Genomic DNA, 22,726 nt, shown 5'->3' with positions numbered 1-22,726 from the left:
GTCTTGACACTGGTCCTTGTTACTGGAAAACCCTTGGCGTTAAACGTAGATCCTTGGCTTGGCCCCCAATTGTTACACGACACTTGAGATTGCCACAAGTTCTCAAACGTCGTATAGCTGTGTTCTTTTATTCTACGTCGCCCGTCTTCGCAGCAACAGAAAACAACTCGTCAAATTGAGTTCGAGGATTTATTCAGCATTCAATACATACAACTGCACAACGTAGCAGAACTCAAATAGAAGCTTTTTTAACATTCAAATCGCGCTGGCATATATAGTAAATACTCAATCTCGAGAATATTCCAGACCGAACATGATACAACTACATTATATGCGAACCGCCCATGGACTAGAATGGTGACGTTCTCTGTGACGTACATCAAAAGGTGCCGACGCCCTTAATCCGATCGAACGCCACGAACTCACACTAAAACAGCATGGTAAACAACTTGTTTTGACAGGACTAGAAAGTTCACCTGCATTCTCGTCCAAGCATAAATATTGTGTTTACAAAATATAATATCGGTACCTTCCCACAAAGTACAAATAAGTCAACTACATGCAACACACAAAACCGAACCAAAGTTCAGCAACAGTAGCGTTTCCTAACACTCCCAAACTCCACTGTTTCGTTAAGTGTGGCATCTGTAGCTTCCACAATGCTGGCATTGACTCGTTTGTCTATGCGATGATAGGAACTCTTGTTCATCGCTGGCATTCCAAAGACTGTGCACAGTTTGTCCACACTGGAGTAGCCACTACCTATCTCATGAGAGTATAGCACAATCTCTTTGTTCACTTCAAAGGGAACATTTTGTCTGTGGTTGAGGTTGCCTCTTGGCGACGAATACTCTGTGCGTGAATACTGGCAGCTGTCGCAACACAGCACTAGTTCTTGTGACAAGCCCATCGAGTCACCAACTCGAATTGTCACATGTCCTGCCTCGCACTCCGGGCACTTCACATCAGAGAGAAGCGAGTTCTCAGTTCAACTGACTGCACTCGGCAAAACACCACGAACGGCGATTTAGCTCAGCTGGTGGTTGAGCATTCGGGTCGATGCCTGCACCACTAAATCTCCTCAGTTTCGTCGCCGAAGCAGAAATACCTTCGATTTGAGGCTGATTACGGTTCACATCGCCCAAAACTGGCCGAAGTTCGACTCCGAGTCGATTCGAAACATACGCGTCACCACTATCTCTCAAAACAACTGTCTCTGCTCTGCCAACTTCAGGCGCGTTCTCGTCGCCTGCTGGTTTTTCCTTCCTCGTTGTTCGAGCATCTGAAAGCTGATTCTTCCTTTTGCGTTGGGAAGATCCTTGCGAATTTCGGAGTAGACATTGCTGGTTGATAGTTGATATTGAGTTACGTGGAATCGACACTGTGTTTACAACGGATAAGGCAGTTTGCGCATGCGCGTCACTGTGGTCATTGACAACGACCAACCAGAGAAGTTTCTCAAAGGTTAGAGGTTGTTCTCATGAATATTCATATTACTGTCTGAAAAAGTTGATGCGCGATCCGGCCGTTGTACGGAAATAACGGACTGTTCATGTCTATTTTTAACGTTCACAGAAAACGGGAATTCCCGCTCAACCGTTCGATGTGTTACTGCCAAGCTTATTCGGGGAATCGTGGTTGTTGCAAGGACTTGAAAACATAGATTGTTCAGCAATTTCTCACACTTGCAGCACTCACACATGTACACATACTTTGAAAATCACCACTTTATTGCAAAATAAACGATGAAATTGACAAAATAAACAACACACAGTGATTCTATGATGTTCAAAGTACCTGAAAAAAACAAAAACCCAAAACACGTTTTTGAACAAATATTTGCTAAAATTCCGTGCCACCTCTGCTCTTAATATAACACATTTGAAATAATGTCAAAATGATAATGGTAAATTATGGTAGACAAGCATGTAACAATAAAAGGAAAAAAAACCAAAGGAAAAAAAACAAAAACAAAAAAACAATGATAAACTCACAGTACTCACACGCGCTCGCACAATCACTCGCACACACACGCATACAATGACTTCCACGTGGTTGAAAATAGAATACTACCAGAACAAGGAAATGTAAACAGTACTGCACATGGTCGTTTCGAACATGGATGAGATAAATGCATTCATTATTCAAAACGTTTGCTTAATAAGATAAACCTGAATAACTGGTCAAATATCAATGCATTTTCGCTGTCTGACTTGTCTCTATTGCCACACAGAAAATCATCAGCGGTTAGCAAATCATAGTTGGGCAGTGTTGACAAGGTGACTTCACGTATTTGAAGAGATAAGGGGCAATGAAAAATATAGTGCTCCGCATTTTCAACAGGATAACCACAAGTGCATGACGGGTCGGGAATTAAATGTCTGTCAAATAGATCGCTATTTAGATTGCTGATCCTCAATCTCAGTCTGCAATGGATAATTTCTGATTTTCGATCAGATGTGTATCTATACGAGGGAACAACAGAATCATCAGAACTAATACGTTTTTTAAATAACCCAATAGAATCAAGTTGTTTTACAGTATCTGGAAGCTCATTCCACAGGGAAGTCGAAGACAGAAAAAATGACTTTTTATACAATTCAGTTCGAGAGTGGGGAGTCTGTCTGTCAAGTGGTCTTCGTCTATGGTAAGGGTTCACAGAAGCAACGAGAGGAGGCAGACGTTCTAGTAAGTATGGTGGCACGCGTGCATTAACTAATTTGAAATACAAAATCAATTTATGTCTTTTTCGCCTCTCCTTCAGTGTTGTAAATCCTGATTCATCGTAAAATTTTTGGTGACTCGTGCCACGAACTGCACCTATAATGGTTCTTATGGCATCAAGATGCAAGTTTTCTAACAAGAAAAATGTTCATTCAAAATGAACAGCGTCGATGCAATGTCCACCAAAGATTTATTTTGGGAAGTGTTAAAGGTTAGGGTCAAAAGTTAATGAATTGCATGTTGTGCTGGATATATAAATTGTTTATTTCAGTCAATGCTTGATTCATAAGTACATTTTTCAGCATGGTGCATCTACAGGAGGGTGCTCCAACAATGATGCATAGTGCCAACATTTAGCGCAAACTTTTCACAACAGTGCATTATTACCACAAAGCGCATACAGCGATTATATAGTAGCAAGTTGCACGAAACATTTGAACAAAATGCATTTTGTTCAAATGTTAACAGCACAGCACCAAGTTTTGCATAAGTGCACAACAGCACTGACCATTTCACAAAAGTGCATAACAGCTGTGACAATTTTACAAAAGTGCATTGACCATTTCAGGCAGATGGCTAACATGCAGATTTCGCTTTTGTCTGTCTTTCTTTGAAAAGTAGGCATGTTCAAGATCGATGAAGTCATGAGCAATTGGGTTAGATGACAGAAAAGATTCAAAAACGTCAGATTCAGTTAGATGACAGAAAAGATTCAAAAACGTCAGATTCAGTGTTTTGGGCACTGTTGAACAGGAACATTCTCTCCTGTTCAACAAATGTGGGTTCAATTCAAAAGCAACATTGTCACAGATAGGCTAGTGTTACATTTCTGTAAAGTTTCAAAAACATCTTCCATGTTTTGGTTACTGTTGAACAGAGGCATATTTTCCTGTTAAAAAAAGTCTGACACAAATTGTCGTAGTTGTGGGTTAAGGTTCGATCTATACTGTCCTTCAAACGAGTCGTAGAACCGTCATTGTCACAGATAGTGTTACATTTCTGTTTTACATTCAAACGAGTCGTAGAAGTAGTAGTACATTTGCGTTTGGTTGTTTTTTCTTTTAGATTCCTGTCACTCATACTAGCAGTATTGATTGAGGTACATAAATCTGTTGATGTACAGGGATGACTTGTTTGTAATGAATCCTTGTTTCCTCCACATTGAGTTTGCATTGCAGTTGGACAGAAATGAACAGGTGTTAATTGATAAACACATTGATAATGGATTTTGAGAAAATCAATCAATTCTGCAAAGGAATTAACTTGATGACATCAAAACTGCAGCGCCATTTGAAGAATGGTTACCATTTCTGTTTCTTTGATGGGAATCAAACAAATAAAAACATTGACTATCCAAGTTACCATGAATGGCAATAGTTGACTCCTGAAAAGTAGCAAGGATATAATTTGAGACGATAAACGCCTGATGCAATCCCTCCTCAAGGTCAGTCAACTCAAAACCTTCATCATTCGCAACATCAGTAGGCAACACAGCGGGATTCGTATGTCCAGAAATCATGTCGAAAAAATATTACATTTCAAAAGCATGTCCAACCACAGTTGTTGGCAAGTGTTCGTGTCCGAAGTAGCCTTCAGTGTGTGTATATGTATTCATGTGACAGAGAACGTGACCTCATTGTTCAATCCTCTCTCTCTCTTCTTTCTCATTCGAACGCACACACGCAAGAACGTAGCCTACGCACGCATGCACGCACACACACATCATCAGTGACATGCACGCACAAACACACACACACACACACGCACACACACACACACACACACACACACACACACACACACACACACACCCCGCTGACGCACACGGCAAACCACGCACACACACACTGACTGTCGGCAAGCATCTCTTTTTGTTATATTTAGTCAAGTTTTGACTAAATATTTTAACATCGAGGGGGAATCGAAACGAGGGTCGTGGTGTATGTGCGTGTGTGCGTGTGTGTGTCTGTGTGTGTGTGTGTGTGTGTAGAGCGATTCAGACTAAACTACTGGACCGATCTTTATGAAATTTGACATGAGAGTTCCTGGGTTCGAAATCCCCGAACGTTTTTTTCATTTTTTTGATAAATGTCTTTGATGACGTCATATCCGGCTTTTCGTGAAAGTTGAGGCGGCACTGTCACGCCCTCATTTTTCAACCAAATTGGTTGAAATTTTGGTCAAGTACTCTTCGACGAAGCCCGGGGTTCGGTATTGCATTTCAGCTTGGTGGCTTAAAAATTAATTAATGACTTTGGTCATTAAAAATCGGAAAATTGTAAAAAAAAATAAAAATTTATAAAACGATCCAAATTTACGTTTATCTTATTCTCCATCATTTGCTGATTCCAAAAACATATAAATATGTTATATTCGGATTAAAAACAAGCTCTGAAAATTAAATATATAAAAATTATTATCAAAATTTTTTTTTCGAAATCAATTTAAAAACACTTTCATCTTATTCCTTGTCGGTTCCTGATTCCAAAAATATATAGATATGATATGTTTGGATTAAAAACACGCTCAGAAAGCTAAAACGAAGAGAGGTACAGAAAAGCGTGCTATCCTTCTCAGCGCAACGAATACCCCGCTCTTCTTGTCAATTCCACGTGCACTGCCTTTGCCACGGGCGGTGGAGTGACGATGCTACGAGTATACGGTCTTGCTGCGTTGCGTTGCGTTCAGTTTCATTCTGTGAGTTCGACAGCTACTTGACTAAATATTGTATTTTCGCCTTACGCGACTTGTTTTCTTTACCTTTGTTTATTGTGTTTTCGATATTTGTGTTTATTTTTTGCTTGACTTATCTGTTTTATTTTAATGTTTGCTATCCACATCGTGTGATAAATGTTTCTTCTCAGTCTCCGAGTCAGTTTAGTTTCTGCACGCCGCTTTGGTACTCCTTGTTTTTCTAACTGGTGTATTGTGCGCGACTGATTTGCGGATTTATTTTTATTCCTTTCATATGCAGTTGAAGTGTTGTGGGTGTTATTGTCTGTATATGCTATGTTGCGTCTGTGTATGCCTACAAGAATTTTGGGTGTAATGTGCCTGTGGTCTGCTCGCAGTCGAGCACAGAAAACATGGCGGCGCCCTGTGGCAAATTCGTGGAAAGTCTTCCCGACCGCAGATACCAGCGTCGTCCGCGACGCTGGAATAAAGTAGCTAATCTGTCAGAACAGTTATCCCAAATGACGTCAGAAAAATCAAAATGGGGAATAATAAAAGATTTATACAGTGCCTTTCGGCTAAGGCGATACTTATAGGACCAAAAACATGAGAGAAGAACACGTACTTTAGATATAATTGACTGAACATGTGATTCCCATTTGCAGTCGCTCTGAATCAGTACACCAAGATGTTTGTGAACGTGGTTTTCTCTCAGAATTGTTCCATCAAATACAAGAGGAAGGGTTTCAGGCATTCTATTTCCAGAAAAGGTCATCAAATCTGTTTTTAAATTATTGAAATTAACTTTCCATTTTTCCGCCCAGTGTGCAATTTTGGCTAAGTCTGCATTTAAGATCTGTGTCCGCGTGTTTGCATCATTTAGAGATAAATACAAACTGGTATCATCAGCAAAAAGTTTAATGACAGATTCGATATCAATGACAATATCGTTAATGTACACAAGGAACAACAAGGGCCCCAGAACAGAACCTTGGGGAACACCTGAACAAACACGTCCGTATGTCGATTTCCTGCCTTGGATAACAACGGCTTGTAACCTGCCTGTCAAATAATCTTCAAACCATTTTAATAAAACACCTCTTATGCCTATAGCATATAATTTATGCAACAAACCCTTGTGCCACACTCTGTCGAAGGCTTTTAATATATCTCAGAAAACAGCCTGAGTCGTCAACTGCTTATCTAAGGATTGACAAAAATCGTCATACATACTCAACAACTGAAAACTAGTTGAATCACCAGGAATAAACCCTGACTGAGAAACCGTTAATAAATCATTCTCTGTGAGATATCGAAAAACATGGGCTTGAACACATTTTTCCAATACTTTTCCAATGCAACTGAGTAATGAAATCGGACGATAGTTACTACAGTGTTCTTTTTCACCTTTCTTATAAATGGGATTCACATGAGCTACTTTCCAAATTTTCGGAAACTTTCCCTCAGCCAACGATCTCTGGAAAAGGGTTGCAAGCGGATTTGAAATAATACAAGCAGCAAGTTTAAGAAGTTTATTGTGAACCAAATCAGGACCTACTGCTTTCCTAACATCGAGGTTGTTTAGAACAGCGTACACCATTTCGGTAGTTATCACGAGAGGACTAATGGAAATAGGCTCTTCTTCAATTGGTGGGACGTCATCATCATGACCTTGTATATGCGACTGTCGTAGAAATGCTTCATTAAAAACCTCGGCTTTGTCCTCTGCAGAGTAATAAACAATTCCATTGCTTTCAATCGGCGGAATCTCATTTGTACTCATTCCTTTCTTTTTCAAAAAAGAGTTGACTACCTTCCACCAGTCTTTATTGCCAAAATTATGAGGTGACAATATTCTATTTTCTAGTTCCCTAATGTGCTCTTCTTTCCTTTTTCTTATAACATCAGTCAAATTATTTCTCAACCGTCGGAAAAGAGACCAGCACCATACAGTATCCAGACGTTTGGCTAATGCGTGAATATATTGCTTTTTCCTAATCAACTTTTTGATTTCCTCGGTGATCCATACAGCATCGTGTCCGTTCATTGTCACTACCTTTACAGGCATACATTCTTTAGCTATCATCATTAACTTATCGGAAAACATTTCAGCGGCGTCATCAATGGATTCTAAATCGACTATATTATTCCAATCTACACTTTCCATATCTTGCAACATCGATTTTGGAATAATTATATAGTGTTCGTTTGAATGAACCACCCGACGGTAAGTCATAATTCAAATATACAAAAGGACACGAGTGGTCACTGCATACAGGTGGTAGAACACCAACTCTTTTTACCAAGTTAGGACACGGAGTTAATACCAGATCAATTATAGTTGACGAGGTATCGGTTATTCGGGTGGGTTCTGATATCAACTGAGATAAACTGTTTGTGTTCATTAATTCCCGCAGATGAAACGGGGGGTTAACAGTACAATCAGCGTTGAGATCACCAAAGATAATAAACTTATGTGGGGTATTCATGGCAAGTTGAACGGAATCGTTGATAAGAAGCCAATGACGGTCGACGGTTGCACTCGGTGGTCTATAAAACACACCAACGAGAAGAGTATCTTGACCCAACTTAGTCCCAATCCAGATCGCTTCCAAATCAGGTATACACAAGTCGATCCTCGGTTTGCAAATCAGATTAATATTTACATAAACGGCTACGCCGCCGTGGGAATCCCCGGGCCTATCACGTCTAACTGGAGGGTGGTAACCTTTTAAGCAGATGCAGTCTTGGTCAACTTTGTCCGACAGCCAGGTCTCAGATACAGTTATTATATCAAACTTCCCCAATTCGGCCTCAAGGAACGGTGTCTTATATTGAAGACTGCGAGTGTTTACATGAACAATAGAGATCCCATCCCCTCGGGTTGTGCTTGGTCCAGGATTAGGATGGATATCACCACACATAAACAACAATAAGCAAATTGCAATAGATATGGTTTGAGATGTAAAATTCACAGAATCAGCACAAAAAATGAGTGAGGTGGCATATTTCCACATCGAACCAGCAAAGTTCACAGCAATGTCGTAACAACACATTGGGTCGTTACGAGTAAGCTTCCGGGCAGGAAATAAAAACAAAAACAACGCAAGAGACAAGCCGGCACTACCACGAATGAGAAAATCATAAGCGACTGGATATTTCCCTTGTTAAGAAAAGATAGTTTATACACAGATAGCGCTGACGCAACAGGGAGATAACTTCCCACACTGGCTCTGTATTGAGACAGACTACACCCACCCATCTAGGTCACAGCTCGTTGCAAAAAATCAAACAAGGCAGAGCCAAGGGTGTGAGACAATCTCCCCGACACGTGCGCCCCATCCTTTTGCATCAGGCATGAAGTCATTGTGGACAACAACAAACAACAACAAGCAAACAAACCAACAATCAAACAGACACACAATCAACAACGTCGACAGTTAAAGTCAACAATCAAAAACAATCGAAAACAAAATATTTAGACACGCAGTCTCACGTGTTAATGTAAAATATAGGGTAAACTAAGGTATCAATCAAAGGTAACTATTTCAAAAGTAACTAAAAAAATAACTAAAACAACCAGAGATAATAGAAGAGAAAGTACTGCCACTTGCTCTCTTGGACAACATTTAATGTTCACATGCAAGACAAAGGGTAAAATGCTGACCGCATTAAATTTTGTCGTTTGGCCTGTGGTCTTCTAATACGTGCACAAACTAGGGCAGGCGTGGCACACCTGATGAGACACGCAGACCAGCTTAAAAGACACGTGAAAATACGTGAACAGTCCTCGTGCGAAAACGTGCACAAATAGCTGGTGGCAAAAGGAAACGAGGCGCCGAGTGAGCAAAGGCAAAGTTGTTTGACACAACGGGTGCAACGGGTACATGGTTCATAGGTACATGATTTTATCATCAATTTTTTATCATCGAACAGGTACAATGTACTTGAGATATATGACATAGTATTTTTTATGTTACGCTATTGTGTGCATACCACAACTCAATTGTACACATTGAGCCATTATCAAAAGAGTACAAAGTGGCGCAGGATGTTCGTTTGTTTTTCACTGCATGTTTTATAAATGTTTAAACTTATCATAAGATGTGCATACCATGGCTTAACTATACTCATGAAACCATCATCAACATAGTGTGTAGTACATAGTACATAGAAGCGCAGAATATTTAATATGTATTACTGCATGTTGTATATTATATATATTGTATATATAGGCTATATTGTGGATACTCGTTTAGTCACTATACATATAATATATTCTAAACAATGCATCGCACTATGTGAGGAAACTTGAGACAATGCATCTAGGTTGCCTATATCAAAGCGAGCAGGCTGCGCATGGTGGTCACTCTGGTGACTGCACTACCGCGCTACCCATCCCGTACCCACGTCTCCTCGAATTTCTTGTCTTTCTTCAACTTTCTTGCCTTGGCAGCCAGCTCAGAACGCACCTGAGTTAGATCGTCGTTGATGAAGACTTGGGTCGGCGTCCCAGCTGCAGCCCATGCGCGGTCGGGGAGGATCTTCTTAGCATCGGTCTTGGCTAAGGTTTTCTTGCTCCTCATCAGAGCTGACTTGAACCTGTAGGAGGCGAACTTACAAATAATGGCTCTGCTGTAAGTGTCACCTGGTCCCGGTCTCCTCCCAACTCGGTGACTCCTGTCGAGCATGGCGTCGGTGAGCTCGACGCCTACCGCCTTGCCGACAGCCTTGATGACGCTATCAGTATACTCGCCGTCCAGCTCCGGGACATTGTTGATGCGGATACAGTTCCTCCTGCTGTATTGCTCGAGGTCGTCAACCTTGTCCCGAAGCTGGTCGATCTCGTCGTCCCGCTTCTCCAGCTCACCCCTGTAGTGCGCCACCTCCGCCTTCAGCTCGCCTAACTCCTTGCGGAACTCGCTGATCACCTGTGCTGCAACTGCTGTCGAGAGGGCCTTCGCGAGGTCTGGGTCGCTCAGGAAGGTCTGGAGCTTCTCCTTCAGCCGCTGCTCCTCCTGACTGGCCTTGCCCTTGGGATTGGGTGTACTGGACGCCATGTCGGGGGTGCCGGTGATGATCATCTCGTCAGGGTCCAGATCACTGAAGCTATCACTGGGACAGACTCGCTTCTCGGGGTCTTGAAGGGGTGAAGCAAGCCGCTTCGACATCGACAGCTTGGTAAAGTCCGGTTCGACAAGTATCACTCAATGTAGACCTACAACTTCAAAATACTTTTTCCCTGCGCCTGTGCCACAATAACAGCGCAAGCAAGGGTGTGTCTCAAGCGTCATAAACACTAGCACGTGATTGTCTACTTGTTGGTGGTGAGTGTTAGTATTATGATTGTCTGCTTGTTGGTGGTGAGTGTTAGTATTATGATTGTGTACTTGTTGGTGGTGAGTGTTAGTATTATGATTGTCTGCTTGTTGGTGGTGAGTGTTAGTATTATGATTGTCTACTTGTTGGTGGTGAGTGTTAGTATTATGATTGTCTCCTTGTTGGTGGTGAATGTTAGTATTATCATTGTCTACTTGTTGGTGGTGAGTGTTAGTATTATGATTGTCTGCTTGTTGGTGGTGAGTGTTAGTATTATGATTGTCTACGTGTTGGTGGTGAGTGTTAGTATTTTGATTGTCTCCTTGTTGGTGGTGAGTGTTAGTATTATGATTGTCTGTTTGTTGGTGGTGAATGTTAGTATTATGATTGTCTACTTGTTGGTGGTGAGTGTTAGTATTATGATTGTCTCCTTGTTGGTGGTGAGTGTTAGTATTATTCCGTGTATAGGCATATGATTGTGTACTTGTTGGTGGTGAGTGTTAGTATTATGATTGTCTACTTGTTGGTGGTGAGTGTTAGTATTATGATTGTCTGCTTGTTGGTGGTGAGTGTTAGTATTATGATTGTCTGCTTGTTGGTGGTGAGTGTTAGTATTATGATTGTCTACTTGTTGGTGGTGAGTGTTAGTATTATGATTGTCTACTTGTTGGTGGTGAGTGTTAGTATTATGATTGTCTACTTGTTGGTGGTGAGTGTTAGTATTATGATTGTCTGCTTGTTGGTGGTGAGTGTTAGAATTGTGATTGTCTCCTTGTTGGTGGTGAGTGTTAGTATTATGATTGCTTGTTGGTGGTGAGTGTTAGTATTATGATTGTCTACTTGTTGGTGGTGAGTGTTAGTATTATGATTGTCTGCTTGTTGGTGGTGAGTGTTAGTATTATGATTGTCTGCTTGTTGGTGGTGAGTGTTAGTATTATGATTGTCTGCTTGTTGGTGGTGAGTGTAAGTATTATGATTGTCTACTTGTTGGTGGTGAGTGTTAGTATTATGATTGTCTGCTTGTTGGTGGTGAGTGTTAGTATTATGATTGTCTGCTTGTTGGTGGTGAGTGTTAGTATTATGATTGTCTGCTTGTTGGTGGTGAGTGTTAGTATTATGATTGTCTGCTTGTTGGTGGTGAATGTTAGTATTATGATTGTCTACTTGTTGGTGGTGAGTGTTAGTATTATGATTGTCTGCTTGTTGGTGGTGAGTGTTAGTATTATAATTGTCTACTTGTTGGTGGTGAGTGTTAGTATTATGATTGTCTGCTTGTTGGTGGTGAGTGTTAGAATTGTGATTGTCTCCTTGTTGGTGGTGAGTGTTAGTATTATAATTGCTTGTTGGTGGTGAGTGTTAGTATTATGATTGTCTACTTGTTGGTGGTGAGTGTTAGTATTATGATTGTCTGCTTGTTGGTGGTGAGTGTTAGTATTATGATTGTCTGCTTGTTGGTGGTGAGTGTTAGTATTATGATTGTCTCCTTGTTGGTGGTGAGTGTTAGTATTATGATTGTCTCCTTGTTGGTGGTGAGTGTTAGTATTATGATTGTCTACTTGTTGGTGGTGAGTGTTAGTATTATGATTGTCTGCTTGTTGGTGGTGAATGTTAGTATTATGATTGTCTGCTTGTTGGTGGTGAGTGTTAGTATTATGATTGTGTACTTGTTGGTGGTGAGTGTTAGTATTATGATTGTCTGCTTGTTGGTGGTGAATATTAGTATTATGATTGTCTCCTTGTTGGTGGTGAGTGTTAGTGTTAGGCGCGTTTGATCGATCTGCGCGATCGCGCGATCGCGCTGCGCGTTTGGTGGATCGATCAAACGCGCACACATCGATCGATGTGTGCGCGTTTGATCAATACAAAGAATACAAGAATCGTTAAAACGCGCAGCTCTTATATACTTGCGCATTTGGACGATCCGTCTCACAAATCACCATACTACGCACTCACACGTCTGCTGGCAATGACCGGAAGTTATGACCGGAAGTAGGCCTAGCTATAAGTGTCTAAACAACAATTTGTAAGACATTTTAAAAAAGAAGAAAAAATGGGATTATATTGTACCAAACACTTAGACTACCTCAAAGACATCACATCACAGGTATAAGCGTCGAGGTTGCACCTGATCATCCATTTCACATGTATTAGCTCATTGAGTGTTTAATTGTCCTTTAATAGCAAATGATTTAAAAGTTCAGCTGTTTTCATGAGATGTCAGAGGGATGGACAGAGATGAGGAAGGAGGGATTGGGGGGAGAGACTGAGAGACTAAGAGAGAGACTGAGAGAGAGAGAGAAAGTGTGTGTGAGAGAGAGAGAGAAGAGAGAGAGACAGAGAGCAGAGAGGAGAGAGACAGAGAAGAGAGAGAGAGAGACTGAGACTAAGCTCGGAGAGAGAGAGAGACAGAGAGAGAGAGAGATCCTGAGAGACTGAGCGACTAAGAGAGAGAGAGAGAGAGAGAGAGAGAGAGAGAGAGAGAGAGAGAGAGAGAGACTAAGAGAGAGAGACAGAGAGAGAGAGAGAGAGAGAGACTAAGAGAGAGACACACAGAGAGAGAGAGAGAGAGAGAGAGAGAGAGAGAGAGAGAGAGAGAGAGAGAGAGAGAGAGAGAGACTGAGAGACTAAGAGAGAGAGAGAGAGAGAAACATTGAAACATAGAACTTTATTACAGGAAAGATAGCATTAGGTCCGTAGGACCTTTCTTCCAGCTAGTCCTGATCTAAGCAAAATGGTTATAATCGAAATGGGAATACATAGGAACAAACTTTTTATGATGAAACGCAGACACACGCAATAATAGTAATATAAGAATAAGATCATAAGAGAGAGAGAGAGAGAGAGAGAGAGAGAGAGAGAGAGAGAGAGAGAGAGAGAGAGAGAGAGAGAGAGAGAGAGAGAGAGAGAGAGAGAGAGAGAGAGAGAGAGAGAGAGAAAGAGAGACTGTTTGAAAGATTGAGAGGCCTGACAGCAAACAAATCAAAAACGTTGTTGGGGTATATTTCGGAACATTCCTGTATTTGAAACTTTTCACTTCCGGCGTGCGATGTGTGTGTGTGGTAGGGACGTACTTTGTGCAAGTATAAGAGCTGCGCGTTTTAACGATTCTTGTATTCTTTGTAGCCTATTCTTTGCATCGATCAAATGCGCACACATCGATCGATGTGTGCGCGTTTGATTGATCGACCAAACGCGCAGCGCGATCGCGCGATCGCGCAGATCGATCAAACGCGCCTAACATTAGTATTATGATTGTCTGCTTGTTGGTGGTGAATGTTAGTATTATGATTGTCTACTTGTTGGTGGTGAGTGTTAGTATTATGATTGTCTCCTTGTTGGTGGTGAGTGTTAGTATTATGATTGTGTACTTGTTGGTGGTGAGTGTTAGTATTATGATTGTCTCCTTGTTGGTGGTGAGTGTTAGTATTATGATTGTCTACTTGTTGGTGGTGAGTGTTAGTATTATGATTGTCTCCTTGTTGGTGGTGAGTGTTAGTATTATGATTGTCTGCTTGTTGGTGGTGAGTGTTAGTATTATGATTGTCTCCTTGTTGGTGGTGAGTGTTAGTATTATGATTGTCTCCTTGTTGGTGGTGAGTGTTAGTATTATGATTGTCTACTTGTTGGTGGTGAGTGTTAGTATTATGATTGTCTGCTTGTTGGTGGTGAATGTTAGTATTATGATTGTCTGCTTGTTGGTGGTGAGTGTTAGTATTATGATTGTGTACTTGTTGGTGGTGAGTGTTAGTATTATGATTGTCTGCTTGTTGGTGGTGAATATTAGTATTATGATTGTCTCCTTGTTGGTGGTGAGTGTTAGTATTATGATTGTCTGCTTGTTGGTGGTGAATGTTAGTATTATGATTGTCTACTTGTTGGTGGTGAGTGTTAGTATTATGATTGTCTCCTTGTTGGTGGTGAGTGTTAGTATTATGATTGTGTACTTGTTGGTGGTGAGTGTTAGTATTATGATTGTCTCCTTGTTGGTGGTGAGTGTTAGTATTATGATTGTCTACTTGTTGGTGGTGAGTGTTAGTATTATGATTGTCTCCTTGTTGGTGGTGAGTGTTAGAATTGTGATTGTCTCCTTGTTGGTGGTGAGTGTTAGTATTATGATTGTCTACTTGTTGGTGGTGAGTGTTAGTATTATGATTGTCTCCTTGTTGGTGGTGAGTGTTAGTATTATGATTGTCTGTTGGTGGTGTTAGTATTATTCCGTGTCTGTCCGTTTGGACGGCCGTGCGTTCGTCCGACCGTGGACACAAACATGGACGTTGAGAGTATCTTAACCCTAAAACCCTAACCCTAACCCTAAAAAAATATAGCAATAATCAGCCGACATGACCCAAGTTGTGTTGAAATCAAGATAGCAATAATCAGCCGACATGACCCAAGTTTGGTTGAAATCAAGATAGCAGTAATTAGCCGACATGACCCAAGTTGGGTTTCAATCCGTCACATTTTGGGGTCACAGCGGGGTCATGTTTCTGAAAAAAAATTCATGTTGATTTTTTCCCAGTTATTTAGGGAGCAAAAGCCTCCAATTTTCGATTGTAGTTGTTGATAAATCAGCAGACATCGACCCTAACCCAACACGATGTATAAAGTGTGTGTTACAGGATGTATAATGTGTGTGTTACACGATATGTAATGTGTGTGTTACATGATGTATAATGTGTGTGTTACAGGATGCGTTTTGACGACTTTGCCAAGTACTTTACATACATCGACATCTGCCACTCTCCACCACACGATGTATAATGTTTGTTACATGATGTATGATGTGTATGTGTTACAGGATGCGTTTTGAGGACTTTGCCAAGTACTTTACCCACATCGACATCTGCCACTCTCCACCACACGATGTATAATGTTTGTTACATGATGTATAATGTGTATGTGTTACAGGATGCGTTTTGAGGACTTTGCCAAGTACTTTACCCACATCGACATCTGCCACTTTGTCAACACCTCGTTCTTCTCCACCAAGAAGTCGTGGAGCGAGGCCGTCTGGCACAGCCAGTGGACCGTGTCGGGCAGGAACGGGGGAGGCAACTATGAGAGTGCCACCTTCCTTAGCAACCCCCAGGTACGTTCCCTAGCAACACCCAGGTATTTTCCCTAGAAACCCCCAAGAAACCCTCATTGCTGCAGCAGGAGCATTGATTTGGCAAGTCTCTGATAGTCATCATCTCTCTGCCCCCCCCCCTCCCCCCCCACCATTTTGTGTGGGATATGTGGGTAAAAAACCCGTAGTTTGGTAATGGCTTGTTGTATTCCTTTTAAATTTGACATGAATATTGTTAATACAATTGCAAAAGAGTGTGTAAAATATCATGGCGTTTTGACGAGTTTTTTGGACGAACTGAAACTTTTCAGAAAAAAATGATTAAACTGTAATATCTCTTTTCAGTATAGTTGTAAAAATTCAGCATTTTGCACACTTCAACACAAATGAATATTACAATTATTGATAAATGTTGGTACAAAAGCAACAACGCGCTTGGGTGGTATGGAAATGTGAACACGAAACAACAAATACGAAAAACAGGTCTTCCAACATCAAAACCCAGTTTAGCGCAGCTGACTGAACTGGCACGCTTTGTATCACTGTGAGTGACGTGCCAGTTCAGTCTGCTGCGCTGGACTTGGTTTTGATGTTGGAAAACCCATATTTCGTAATTGTTGTTTTGTTAAACCAAACCCTCAAGTATGTTCCTTAGCAACCCTCACGTATTTTCATGAACAACCCGCAGGTACGTTCCTTTGCAACCCGCATGCACGTCTCTAAGCAACCTGCAGGTATGTTCCATAGCAACCCGCACGTATGTTCCTTATCTACCTGCAGGTATATTCCTTAGAAACCCGCAGATGTTTTCCTTAGCAACCCGTATGTATATTACTTAGAAACCAGCAGGTATCTTTCCAAGCAAATCCGCACGATCTTCCTTGGAAACCGAAAGATATGTTCCTTAGCAACCCGTACGTACGTTCTTTAGAAACCAACATAGCGTGTATGCGTGTACGTGTGTGTGTGGCGTGTGTGTGTGTGTGTGTGTGTGTGTGTGTGTGTGTGTGTGTGTGGTGTGTGTGTGTGTGAGTGTGTGTATGTGTGTGTGTGTGTGTGTGTGTGTGTGTGTGTGTGTGTATGTGTATGTGTGTATGTGTGTGAGTTTGTGTGAGTTTGTGTGTGTGTGTGTGTGTGTGTGTTGTACTGTTTTCTTGCAGCCTGAGCCTGCCAACCAGGCTGACTTTTACAAGAAGAAATTTATCTTCAAGTTTCTCTACAACCCGCAGGTTGGGCTGTCGTTTGACGTGGTCGTTATAGTTGCCCGAATGACGTTATGCCATCATTGTCATTGTTGACTTCCATGACGTTATGCAATGACTGTCATTGTTGACTTGTATGACGTTATGCCATGACTGTCATTGTTGACTTGCATGACGTTATGCCATCATTGTCATTGTTGACTTGCATGACGTTATGCCATGACTGTCATTGTTGACTTGCATGACGTTATGCAATGACTGTCATTGTTGACTTGTATGACGTTATGCCATGACTGTCATTGTTGACTTGCATGACGTTATGCCATCATTCTCATTGTTGACTTGTATGCCGTTATGGTATAATTGTCATTGTCGACTTGTATGCCGTTATGGAATGATTGTTATTGTCGACTTGTATGCCGTTATGGTATGATTGTCATTGTCGACTTGTATGCCGTTATGGTATGATTGTCATTGTCGACGTGTATGCCGTTATGGAATGATTGTTAGTGTCGACTTGTATGCCGTTATGGCACGGTTGTTAGTGTCGACGTGTGTGCCGTTATGGCATGATTGTCATTGTCGACTTGTATGCCGTTATGGTATGATTGTCATTGTCGACTTGTATGCCGTTATGGTATGATTGTCATTGTCGACTTGTATGCCGTTATGGTATGATTGTCATTGTCAACTTGTATGCCGTTATGGCATGATTGTTATTATAAACGTTGCGGGGAAAGACGCCCGACAACTCTACACGACGACAAGTGACGGTGACCTTTTTTCCCCTCTCACACAGCCGGGACGGGGCCTTTGCGAGCCGTTCCCACTGGAAAAGGAGCAATTTGTCTTCGTCGTCAAAACGGAAGATAGAAATTGGTCTTTGCTGTTAAGTCGAGTTCACTTTAATCAAAGTGTGTGTTATGGACGTATAGATTGTTCATTTTGCAAATAGCTTTTGAAGAAGAACAAAATACATCTTTTATAGGCGTGGATTGACATTTTGTTTTGTCGGGTACCAACTCAGATGCTCACAAGTCTTTGCAAAGAAGCCGCTATAAACTGTTTGTGCAGAAGACGGACGTGTACGAAGTTCAAAACCAAGACTAGAGTGACGTCACTTTTCCGCGCTGCGGTCCGGGACGCGTGGTGAGACAACGTCTGTGAAGGCGAAATTTGGTGTTTTTTACGTCGGGGCCGTACGAATGCATACATTGATCGTTTTTCCTCGACTGAAGGGTGTTTGGGTGGTGTTTTCAATTCTGTTCGGGTTAACCCTAACACACACATTAACACACGCATACAGACACACACAGTGTCACGTTTCAATATATCACTTAAGGTGATTATGAAACGGTTAGTTACTTCTAACTAACTAACCACACCACGACCCACTCTCGCTGTCATACAATTAAATAGAGACAACAAAAGTATAAGTTTCAGACGCCTGTTTATGTAACAACTCGCCACCTCCCTCAAGACTTCACTCAAAATATGTTCTTTTACGTTCACAAAACGTAAAAAACCCGTGGTCACTGACAAAATGCCAGTTAGAACATAGAAAATTATAGTAACACGCTGATCCCGTGTAAAGATAAGAAAATACGACTGTTCTGCTCAAAAGTGCTAATTAATGCAGGTGTCACACACCCCACGTTGTCACTACTCGAATATAATCACAGACAGCAAAAATGACAACGGTGGTCAACGGGGTGCAAAGACATGGTGCACTTAGCTTTCTTTGGTCACTGGGTGGACGGCCTGTAATTAGTCTTTTTAGCCTCCACAACTGCTCCGTCGAATGAAGTGCTGGTTAGCGTGGTGACGAAGCAGGGAACTGTGGAGGCATCAGGCGCCGCACCCAGTCGCTGGTTAGCTGGTTAGCCGGTCCGCTGGTTAGCTGGTTAGCCGGTTCGCTGGTTATGTCCGGTCCCGGTTACAGTGTCTGCAGCTAGCAGTGTCCCGCAAAAGGCAGCCGTCAGAAGATAGCAAGGCTGCAAACAGAAAGCATCGGTGCACTAAACATGTCAGCTACCCCTCACCCTCCACCTTTAAACATGTCATCTTTACATATCTCATCGAGCACGTGGGCCTGCACAAATGGACTTTTCACAACAACAAAACAGCCGTTTTCCGTCCTTCTCTCCCTATCTGCAAAAACCATATACAGATTAGTATTTTAGCGTCACAGAGAGCAAATTATGCGCTAACCTGGAAAGAACAACAGAGAGTATTTCATTCCACAAACACAGACTCGTCAACAGCGTTAAATAATGATTTATTACCTCAAACAGCCTATGAATGTAGCACTCTCATGGAAGCAAAACCCGCTTCCTCCCTGGAATGGCCTCTGTTCGTCAACAGTGACACAACATCCAACCTCTTGCCGACTACTTTATGCGGTGAAACAGAGTGTTCCCCACACGGCGAAGAGAAATTGACGACTCGTCCTCAGCAAACATGTAACTGTGAGCAGGTGGTATCTCGTTGAAGTTCCAATAGAGCCCTATCTGTGCTAGCAGAAACGGCACGTAGATAGAAGAAAATATCTAGACGTGATGAAAACCATCAAACTCTATGGACGAAAAAAACACCGATCCTTCTCCTCTTGCCGCTGATTGTCAAGTGTCCAGTTATCATGTCTCTGACAGACAACCTTGACAAAAACACGTGACTAACCTTGTCACATATCAAGTTCAGCTATCCACAATTCTGCCTCGCAAGCAGAATCACCCCCGAAAAATCCGTGCGGCACAATCTCCCTGCTCTGCGCTGTCAGCAAAACTCTGCCGTATAGCCCCGACTCACGCACAGGCGCTTTCTGTCACAATTGACCAAGAGAAGGCACCCCACCGAGTGACACTTTCTTGGTCTATGTCACTAGATCGTGACACACACACATACACACACACACACACACACACACACACACACACACACACACACACACACACACACACACACACACACACACATACCCAGTACACCCAGCTCAGATACCTATGGGCTAACGCAACAGCAACAGCTGTCACAGGCCTGGCAGACCCAGGTGAAAGACGAATAATACAATAAAACATGCCCCGAGGGGCTTTGTCTCTACACGTCGGATCAAAATCCTTCGTTCGGGTGTCCAGGAGTTGTCTTCTCCTGGCCACTGGCGCCCGTTCTCCCCACAAACGCTACTAGTGTGGGTGCGCGCGATGACGCGGAGCGACAACACACCTGTCTCGGTTCTGTCGTCGTTGTCGGTCCCGTCTTCCCCGCAACGTCTGTATTGTCGACTTGCATGACGTTTGACATGATTGTCATTCTTTATTAAATTTTCTACAACCTGCATGTTGGACAGATGCTACGACACGATTGTTATTGCTTACAAACTTACTAACCCTAACCCTAAGCAATAACAATCGTGTCGTAGCATCTGTCCAACATGCAGGTTGTAAGCAACTGTCCGGTGTTGCGGACGATTGTTATTGCTTACAACCTGCATGTTGGACAGATGCTACGACACGATTGTTATTGTTTACATCCTGCATGTTGGACAGATGCTACGACAAGATTGTTATTGTTTACAACATGCATGTTGGACAGATGCTACGACAAGATTGTTATTTCTTACAACCTGCATGTTGGACAGATGCTACGACACGATTGTTATTTCTTACAACCTGCATGTTGGACAGATGCTACGACACGATTGTTATTTCTTACAACCTGCATGTTGGACAGATGCTACGACACGATTGTTATTTCTTACAACCTGCATGTTGGACAGATGCTACGACACGATTGTTATTTCTTACAACCTGCATGTTGGACAGATGCTACGACACGATTGTTATTGTTTACAACCTGCATGTTGGACAGATGCTACGACACGATTGTTATTTCTTACAAACTTGCTTGACGTTATGTTCATTCTTTCTGTACCTAATAGCGTTATCACGTCACTGTTTTTTTTTTTTTTTTTTTTTGTTTTTATTTTTTTTTTTTTTTTTTTGTTCCTCCTCTTCTTTCTGTTTTGTTCTTCTTCTTTTTACATTTAGTCAAGTTATGACTAAATGTTTTAACATCGAGGGGGGAATCGAGACGAGGGTCGTGGTGTATGTGTGTGTGTATGTGTTTGTGTATGTGTGTGTGTGTTTCAGTGTGTGTGTGTGTGTGTGTGCGTGTGTGTGTGTGGGTGCGTGCGTGTAGAGCGATTCAGACCAAACTACTGGACCGATCTTTATGAAATTTGACATGAAAGTTCCTGGGTATGATATCCCCAGGCGTGTTTTTCATTTTTTTGATAAATGTCTTTGATGACGTCATATCCGGCTTTTCGTGAAAGTTGAGGCGGCACTGTCACGCCCTCTTATTTCAACCAAATTGGTTGAAATTTTGGTCAAGTATTGTTCGACAAAGCCCGGACTTCGGTATTGCATTTCAGCGTGGTGGCTTACAAATTAATTAATGACTTTGGTCATTAAAAATCTGAAAATTGTAAAAAACATAATTCTTTGATAAAACGATCCAAATTGACGTTCATCTTATTTTCCATCATTTGCTGATTCCAAAAACATATAAATATGTTATATTTGGATTAAAAAGAAGCTCTGAAAATTAAATATATAAAAATTATTATCAAAATTAAATTGTCGAAATCAATTTAAAAACACTTTCATCTTATTCCTTATCGGTTCCTAATTCCAAAAACATATAGATATGATATGTTTGGATTAAAAACACGCTCAGAAAGTTAAAACGAAGAGAGGTACAGAAAAGCGTGCTATCCTTCTCAGCGCAACTACTACCCCGCTCTTCTTGTCAATTTCACTGCCTTTGCCGTGAGCGGTGGACTGACGATGTTACGAGTATACGGTCTTGCTGCGTTGCATTGCGTTTAGTTTCATTCTGTGAGTTCGACAGCTACTTGACTAAATGTTGTATTTTCGCCTTACGCGACTTGTTTTCTTTCTTCTTGTTTTGACTAAATGTTTTAACAAAGAGGGGGAATCGAGACGAGGGTCGTGGTGTATGTGTGTGTGTGTGTGTGTGTGTGTGTGTGTGTGTGTGTGTGTGTGTGTGTGTGTGTGTGTGTGTCTGTGTGTCTGTCTGTCTGTCTGTCTGTCTGTGCGTGTGTGTGTGTGTATGTAGAGCGATTCAGACCAAACTACTGGACCGATATTTATGAAATTGTACATGAGAGTTCCTGGGTATGATATCCCCAGACTTTATTTTTCATTTTTTCGATAAATGTCTTTGATGACGTCATATCCGGCTTTTTGTAAAAGTTGAGGCGGCACTGTCACACTCTCATTTTTTTTTTATAAAATTGATTGAAATTTTGGCCAAGCAATTTTCGACGAAGGCCGGACTTTGGTATTACATTTCAGCTTGGAGGCTTAAAAATTAATCTGAAAATTGTAATTAAACTTTTATTTTTTAATAAAATGATTTAAAATTACGTTTATCTTATTCTTCATCATTTTCTGATTCCAAAAACATATAAATATGTTATATTTGGATTAAAAACAAGCTCTGAAAATTAAAAATTAAAAAATTATGATTGAAATAAATTTTCCGAAATCGATTTAAAAACATTTTCATCTTATTCATTGTTGGTTCCTGATTCCAAAAACATATAGATATGATATGTTTGGATTAAAAACACGCTCAGAAAGTTACAACGAAGAGAGGTACAGAAAAGCGTGCTATGCAGCACAGCGCAACCACTACCGCACTAAACAGGCTCGTT

General features: G+C 41.4%; 2 protein-coding genes across 2 annotated transcripts in view; both read left to right on the top strand.

Moving 5' to 3' along the window:
* LOC138951418 (calpain-5-like) overlaps positions 1-22,726 on the top strand; it is a 46,370-nt gene that overhangs the window by 21,744 nt on the left and 1,900 nt on the right. The window contains exons 5-6 of the mRNA XM_070323025.1: positions 15,625-15,805; positions 16,945-17,013. Of these exons, the coding sequence (XP_070179126.1) occupies positions 15,625-15,805; positions 16,945-17,013 (250 nt within the window). The remainder of the gene's footprint in view (positions 1-15,624; positions 15,806-16,944; positions 17,014-22,726) is intronic.
* LOC138951416 (calpain-5-like) overlaps positions 15,406-22,726 on the top strand; it is a 36,331-nt gene continuing 29,010 nt past the window's right edge. The window contains exons 1-2 of the mRNA XM_070323024.1: positions 15,406-15,428; positions 15,625-15,805. Coding sequence (XP_070179125.1) covers positions 15,406-15,428; positions 15,625-15,805 — 204 coding nt within the window. The remainder of the gene's footprint in view (positions 15,429-15,624; positions 15,806-22,726) is intronic.

The sequence above is a fragment of the Littorina saxatilis genome, linkage group LG16 (genome assembly GCF_037325665.1).
Source record: "Littorina saxatilis isolate snail1 linkage group LG16, US_GU_Lsax_2.0, whole genome shotgun sequence".
Taxonomy (NCBI): domain Eukaryota; kingdom Metazoa; phylum Mollusca; class Gastropoda; order Littorinimorpha; family Littorinidae; genus Littorina; species Littorina saxatilis.
The sequence above is the reverse complement of the archived record's forward strand: the minus strand, read 5'-3'. Positions and strand labels throughout refer to the sequence as shown.